The sequence below is a fragment of the Tigriopus californicus genome, chromosome 3 (assembly GCF_007210705.1).
Source record: "Tigriopus californicus strain San Diego chromosome 3, Tcal_SD_v2.1, whole genome shotgun sequence".
Lineage (NCBI taxonomy): Eukaryota > Metazoa > Arthropoda > Copepoda > Harpacticoida > Harpacticidae > Tigriopus > Tigriopus californicus.
Genome location: NC_081442.1, coordinates 2729005 through 2737016, shown reverse-complemented (window position 1 = coordinate 2737016; position 8012 = coordinate 2729005). Strand labels below are relative to the sequence as shown.

Genomic DNA, 8012 nt, shown 5'->3' with positions numbered 1-8012 from the left:
TTCGTTGTCACAGCCAACAATAACTGTTTTCCCCCTCGGGAATGACCGAATGGCCAGAGACGTTGCGTAAATTTTCTCTCTGAAACAGTACATAAATCTCTAAAGGCTAGAAATATCATTTTTTTTTATCAGAGAACAAAAATTTCTTTGAAAAAATATTTTAATTCTGAAAGATGTGTTCTCGAACCCTCTTGGTAAGTCACGGTGAATGTAAACGGAAATACCTAATGCCATAATAACGTTCAATAACAGCAATATGCCAATAAAGCAACAGGATCAAAAGTGCTCCTTATAATTTTGTTTTTAGAAAAGTGCCAAAATCAATTTGAAAATATCTCTCAAGATCTGATAAGGCTTTTTGACCACTGTGATTACCAAAAGAAAAGGTTTATCATTGGTTGAATTTTATGGTTTAATGCAGCATCTCAGGAGCACGCTTCCCACGCCAGAGGAATCCCCTCCATCCAACCAGACTTTGGTTTTTATTCCGCATATGACTTGACCACTTTCACAAGACAATGGTCCCTTGTCTTTGATCTGGAAAGTCCCCTCTTCGCATATGGATTTTTGCCATTGGTCAGTCTCAGAACAATACATCTCAATGCACGTGCAGTCCCTATCGACTTGGTCATCTAAAAGGCGAAAAAAAAATTTACACCCCGTGGTCTCATCGGCCTTTTTATGTTACTTTGAAATCACACGATGTGACGATGATTGTTTTGCCTGTTTGCTTACTGCAATTGGGATTTGATCCCAATCACATCGAGACGAGAGATTTGACATTTTCATTCATCTTTACGTCAATGTGATATCGGATCCAACAAAAAATTTGAGTTGTTGGATTTGGCGATCATTTAAATATACAAGGTTTGATCATAGATTTCGCTTTTTGGTTTGGTTTCCACAGGCCGCTACCGCTAGAGGGAATGTAATCCTCAGTATTGCTAAAATGAAACATTACATTGCGTCAGTTTAGTAACTTTCAATCTTTATATGAAATTTGGTCTACCAACGAATTTGAGTTGGCAGACCGGGCTAGTCCTTGAATGTAGGGTTGATCTGGAATGCTATCTAAGAATTTGTCCAAGTCTGACTTTAAAGACGCAACCGGATTAATGAGGACTACATATTCCCTACGAATAGGCTTGCTTAGGATGTAACCCTGGGGAACACCGGTCTTGGCATCATGTATGCCACTAAGGGATCTGGCATGATTGTGTGATATAGGTTGCGTACCTGTATCCTTACAGCTTTCCGATCATATGCCTTTGTTCTCCATTCTTCTTTGCCCACGTCACTTTCATTCTGCTACTGTACGTCCTCCCATGAAGACCTCCTTCCATACCACCTATCTTTCAAATACAACTTAATCTTTATTAGGTCTTTGCGACTATTCCTGGATCCCTCCCTTTTAACTATTTGCTTCCAACCATAAATGAAACTTACTAGCTAATTGAGAACCTTGCCTTGGATCCCAATGTCATGAAGTCTATTCAACAAAAAAGCCATCATCTACATTATCAAAGGCCTTGGCAAAATCAAGATAGACAACATCAACCGACTCATGCCTTTCTATTTCCTCAATAATATGTTCTATTTGTTCAATCATTTGGGTCACCGTGCTAAAATGCGCTCGGAATCCATGCTGGCTAGGAGGAAGGACATCATGGACTTCAAGAGAGTCTATAAGCTTGAACTTCATGATCTACTCAAACACCTTGCTAATATTCGAAGTAGTGAGAGAAATGGGTCTTTTGTTACTGTGGAGCGACTTATCTCCCCCTTTAATAATTGGAACAACATGACCTAGCTTCAGGGAAGAGGGAAACTTGCCCTGATCCAAGATGGAACGCATCAAGTTCGAGAAAACAGAAGCAAGAAACAATGAGCATCTCATCAGAAACTGAGATGTCACACCATCTGGACCAGGAGAACTTGAAAGCCTCATGTCCCTGATGGCTGCTGAAGCATCTTGATCTGTAACTTTAAGATCATCAAATTGCTCAATTTGACTTACATCATGAATATCAACAGACTCGTCATTAGAACATTGAGCTGTTACTTCTGAACTCAGTGGGGTTGAAAACACACTAGAGAACTGATCTCCTACCATGTTGGCCATGGCCTCTACATTGTTAAGTGCTTTCCAATCAACCTCAAAAGCCTCAACAGCGTGTTTCATCTTTCTCTTAGAGTTCACATAAGAGAAAAAGCATTCAGATTCGACCTGACCTCCTGAACCACCTTTCTCTCAGTTTGTAACTGGTCATTTTCGATGGAGGCCTTAATCTTACCCTGAACTACGTCCAACTTTTTTGGGAGACTAGCCACGATTACTGGATTCGAAGTGCTCTTCAGCCTTTTTGCTAGTTTGCAATTCTTTTTGAACAAAGTCTTCCTATATTTTGGAATTTTTGTCTGTGTCCCACCTTTCAGAACACATTCAGAGATTGCTAGACTGGAGCAAACTTTCTCAAAAACTGACACTAATTTAGCAATGGCTGCATCTATTGACGATTCCTGTTGCAGAATTGAAACCAGGTCTAGCTCTTCTAACCTTTCTGCTATTTGGGGCCAATGTTCATCCTTGAACTTGAACTTTGCTAGACCGACCTTTTTGGCCGGTTTTACTCTAGAATGCGCCGGCTTTTGGGTAAAGGTCGATCCTGTCTCAAGAACATGATGATCTGCCAAATTGCTTTGTGTCACATGGACATACTGGATCAGATCAGGGTCATTGGAAAACACCAAGTCCAGAACGTTTTTTGCTCTGGTGGCTACCACTACATGCTGACAGAAATTGCGCAAAATCTCAAACTCCTCCAGCTTTTCGAACGACTGAGATGCCGATTTCGAAATGGGAATATACCCATCGGGACTAGCTTCCCACTCTGCGACACTAGCAGAAAGTTGAAGAAAAAAAACCTTCCTGCGTTCTTTCTGATCCAACTCATTTCCAGTGAACCTGAGAGACGACATAAAAAAGCTGATTGAACAAGACGGGCTATTTTTTTGACTTAATAAATGTTAATGAAATAACGTTCACAGTTTCACTTTTAAAGAAGCTGTTATATTTTGTTTTACTTACCATAGTCAAAACATAAACGAAGCATTTGTGATATCCCGGTGATGAGCATGTTGCTCTTGCTCTTTTAATAATAATGTTAATTCTAGTCATGTATATAAATGTGTACTAGTCAGCAATAAAGTCAGTCACGAAGCGTACACAACATGTCGCAGTCGGGAGTCCGGCTGTGGCCTCCTGTGTGGCTCTCCCTGTGGAGGGGATTGAGCAAGGTGTGTGGCTCTCCCCGTGGAGGGGATTGGAGCGTGGGGGCAACGGCCAAGGGCCTTTACCCAGACGCCTCGTGACCCGGTTGGCGGCGTGATTCGCCCGGTTGGCGGCGCGATTCGCCCGGTTGGCGGCGTGATTAGCCCGGTTGGCGGCGTGATCTATCTGGACGGCTCGTGTTTCTGGACGGCTCGTGTTTCTGGATGGCTCGTGTTTCTGGATGGCTCGTGTTTCTGGATGGCTCGTGTTTCTGGATGGCCCGTGTCCCTGTGTTGGGACGGCCCCGTGTCCCTGTGTTGGGACGGCCCTGTGTCTCTTTGTTGGGTCTGCCCCGTGTCCCTGTGTTGGGACGGCCCCGTGTCCCTGTGTTGGGACGGCCCCGTGTCCCTGTGTTGGGACGGCCCCGTGTCCCCTGTGTGAGGGAGATGTGATATCCCGGTGATGAGCATGTTGCTCTTGCTCTTTTAATAATAATGTTAATTCTAGTCATGTATATAAAAGTGTACTAGTCAGCAATAAAGTCAGTCACGAAGCGTACACAACAGCATTCGGTTTGAAAACGCTAGCTATCCTGTACTGTTTTTTAGACTTGATCCATAGGTTACGGAATTTTAAACGCAATGAAAAATGTCAGCGGAGAATTGCCACTTACTTCCTGCAGAAGGCTGGAACATTCCCTTGCCCTGTGTGTACCCACCCGGACATGAGTGAATGAAGTCTCCATAGCTCCCGTTCTCATGCTCCAAACTGGAGATCTCCTGTCCTTCTGGATCATTGCATCGGAGACGAACCCCAGTAAGGCCTTGATTTATTGCGATTTTGGTTTTGAAAGCAGTTACATAATGGCCATTTTGACACTCTTCACGAGCTCCATCAGTTCCCCACAGACCATGTAATCGTATGTCTAAGAGAAATGAAAATGTTACACTGTGTCATCTATACTGACATACATATATTGATACCGGTGCTTCTTGCCTTGAACTGATCAATGAAAGAAATATTTGTACAAAAACTTATAATTAGTATAAAACCTTTGCTTGTTGCGCAGTCTGCATTGCAAGCCTCGTGCACAGTCCCATTTCCAACGCATGGAATGCCTCCAAATCTGGGTATGGGATTGACACAACTTCGTTCTTGCCATCGCTCACCGCCATCTCCACAATTGCGGTCGGGCACAACGCAAGAAGTCCAACCTGAATATGACCCCCATCCTCCATCCACTGAAAAGAGCATCAATAAGCCATAAATATTTGCGACCTAAATACTACATTTACCACTTAACAACCCTGAAGTTCGACCTTTAAAGCCTTTCTTGATTCCGTATCCATCCCTTGACACGGGCACCTTGACACGGGCACCTTGACCTTATCCCAAAAACAGACTCCATGCCCCAGAAAGTCGCACCAGGCATGGAGTAGTCACAGCAAGCAAAGGGCTTCTGAATAAACAGCATATACGTATGACTTGCTCCCAACAACGAGTCTCGAGTCTACTGTAGGTCGCATTTCATTAGATCAACCACGTTATACTGACTATGATCTAGATTGAGCAATAGAGGCCCATAATTTCTTTCCACCCTTTCAACCAAAACTTGAAGGAATTACCTGGGCATGGGGCCTGGCAGCTTCTTTTCTCTTGATCTTGGCCTTGGCAAAAAGACATCATTCAAAGGAGTTGGTTTTGAGCAAGTACGGTTTCGGTACCTAAACCCATTAAAAGTCATGTTGCAAAATGAAATGTCGGAATATTGTTGGCAATCACTCCAAAAAGACCAAGAAGACCACGATCCTTTAACGAAGGGAAAACGATCACTTTATTGAAAAATGTGAATACGATACGAATTTCACGAGCACTTATGAAAATATGGCTTAAATCAGGTAGAAGAAATGTCTTGCCTGGAGCTTCATATACAAATCTAAATTCCTTTTGAGGCGAAGGGATATGGTGAAAGTATTTGGCCGAATCTCCCAATAAACAAATCGATTTTGCCAATGAAAACGATTGGCAAGTTGGACTCTCTAATTGGCAAAACGATGCGCATTCTATTAAGCTCATGATGTCTTGTGGGACACGCTTGTACATCATTTGAGGCCATTGATTAGGGGCAAATAGTAACTTGGCAAATCGTCCCTCGGCACAAAGACATTGGACAAAGGAAAGGAGCCATACAAAAATCTTGCACCCACATAACATTGTCACGGATAACTAAACATGAGCTCAGTGATTGCTTCATGGACCATGAGTAAAATTTGAAATGATTTCACAATTTCAAAAGGCTTGTATTGGGTAGCGCGGTTTTTGAGTCCCCACGGTGTTAAAAAATTCAAGTTTCCAGGACAATACCCAAAAACATCTTGGCATATTTCAAGCTAAAAAGATCTTGAGGACCACCTCTGGTTATATTAATCTATGGAATTCTAGCCCACATAAAAAAGTTGCAAACCTAAAAGCGTTTCAAAAACTATAAATTTTCTTAAAATTATTTTAATTTGACCTTAAATGGAATGAAATTTCTTTCAATGGCATTTGGGTCAACGCCATTAAACACTCAGCGTGCACATAATGGAGGTAAAGATATCAAGCACTTTTCGTCCACAACGGATTTAGATGTATTCCTCCAAAATAATGGAAAGTTCGATGAGCATATCCAGTTAAAGGTGGGTAAAGCTTTTAAAATGTATGGTTGGATATATCGCAGGTTTAAGTCCAGAGACAGCATCACGATGCTAACTCTCTACAAGTCGATTGTCCAACCACATATTGAATATGCCTCATCCATTTGTGCTGCAATGAGTTCAGCAGGTTTGCAAAAGGTCGAACAAATCCAAAGATGTTTCACAAAGGAACATCACAGGAGTGGGAGGCTCTCGTATTGGGAGAGACTAAAAAGGTTGGGATTGTACAGTACTCAGAAAAGGTACGAAAAGTGTCTGGTACTGTACGTTTTCAAAAGCATTCATAGACTTTGTCCCAACCTAGGATTCGGGGTCTATTCTAGTGATCAAAGAGGCTTAAAGTGCGTTTTGAGAGAACCTTCAAGCCCTCAAGAATCCAGGCTAGTTCTACCAATGCAGTTCTGTTTTGTTCTAGAAGCATAGAACGTACACTTAATTCAATATGATGGAAATCAATGAAGCCTTAAAGAAGCGTGTTTTATACGTTTTCGTTAAATTTTTCAAGAGAAGCCCAAATCTATTAGATTGTACAAGGTGCATAATAAGTTCTACAATCCAAGAATTATAGAATAGTCAAGACTGGGAAGGTATTATGCAAATATTTATTTTACGAAAAATGAGGTACAAGATTACTTTTACAAAATACAACAAGTTTTTTACATGAGACTCCCTCTGTTTTGGATGACATGCAATGGCAACTGTAACGGACAATGTTTCATGTTCATCGGGATTTCAATTATCTTCTTGTTGCATTTCCCCATGACAAAGTTGACTAATTACTAAGTTTGATTGCCTTTCATATTCATTAATATTTTAGAATAAAACGAGTACACGAATCTTTCAGGCTTGTTGACAGGTCTTATGAGCAACCTAAAAATCGAAAACTTAATTTCTGCGATTTGAATTACTACTTTTCCCAAAAGTTGGTCTGCAAAATTTCATATGCACCCTGTATGTCTTTTCTTTGGAATTTTGAGGATGCATAACTTAATATGCTCATGATGACAATTGGTAAACACATTTTCAAAAAAGATAGTGTTTTTATGACATGATGTAGCATCGAGCTATTTTGAGATTACGAAAGAAAAAGAAAATATTCCTTCACTTTTGGGACTTCAAGGTTCCAGTTTTCACAGTATATTAAGGTATATAAATGTTTCATGTTGGCTAGAATTCCATAAAACATTGATAAAAAATCAAAAAATCATTATAATTTTGTGCGCTAGAAAAATGCCAAGACCTATTTTGGTATTTCTATCAAAACTTTAAAGGGTATTTTTACCACTGTGTCTCCTTATTGGTTAGAGCGAACTAGAATGAGAGTCAAGAAAAATTGTTAATGAGAATGATTTTGAAATAGTCCTGATTTATTGACGTATTTATGGCAAATCATTACGAAACAAAAACTTATAGGTTTATTGGGGGTCTATATTTGGAAATATAGTTTTACAAGCATTGTCGGAACTATTGCGTAGGAGACCGACATTTCGATTTCTGTTCTGATGAACTTGCAAACCTCCGTCTATGCTCAGTAAACAAATGATAATTAAATAGTAAGTTTCTCTATTTGGGTTGGTTGTTTATTTTCGAGCTTTTCTAACTGCTACAGGGAATGTTTTTTTCGGATAGGTGGACTTAATGGTTCGAACTAGTACCCTGTATTAGAAGAGTACGACAGTGAGTTTAGTGCACCATCCCAGAGGAATTTTGAAAAAAAAATTCCAGTAAGCCTCTTTTGGAACCATTGGTCAAATCTCGAATACGGTACCACTCATTTTTTGTGCGTTGTGCCCGTGTATGGAACACCTTGCGAACATCCCACAGACATGCTCAGACATTGAGGGCGTTTAAGAATAAATTTTTAACCCTAGATACCAATCAAAATTCTTAGCACCATTTTGGGCCCCATCTGTCAATACTCTATTATCATCAATGTGATGTCTGAGTGGTTTAAACAATAAACAATAAAAAAGCAGCCACAAAACCGCTTACACTGTCAAGATCAGGAGCAACAAATCGTGATAATACACGGAAAAGTAAAACAC

The 8012-nt window shown here is 40.6% G+C and overlaps 1 protein-coding gene across 1 annotated transcript; it reads right to left on the bottom strand.

Annotated features, from left to right (window-relative positions):
- Positions 1 to 301: 301 nt before the first annotated feature.
- Positions 302 to 5104, bottom strand: LOC131877422 (hemicentin-1-like). The gene is made up of 4 exons (XM_059223080.1): positions 4897 to 5104; positions 4324 to 4512; positions 3945 to 4196; positions 302 to 632 (listed from the first exon to the last, which is right to left on the bottom strand). The coding sequence occupies exons 1-4, from the start codon at positions 4955 to 4957 to the stop codon at positions 406 to 408; spliced, it is 729 nt and encodes a 242-aa protein (XP_059079063.1). The 5' UTR covers positions 4958 to 5104; the 3' UTR covers positions 302 to 405.
- Positions 5105 to 8012: the final 2908 nt, after the last annotated feature.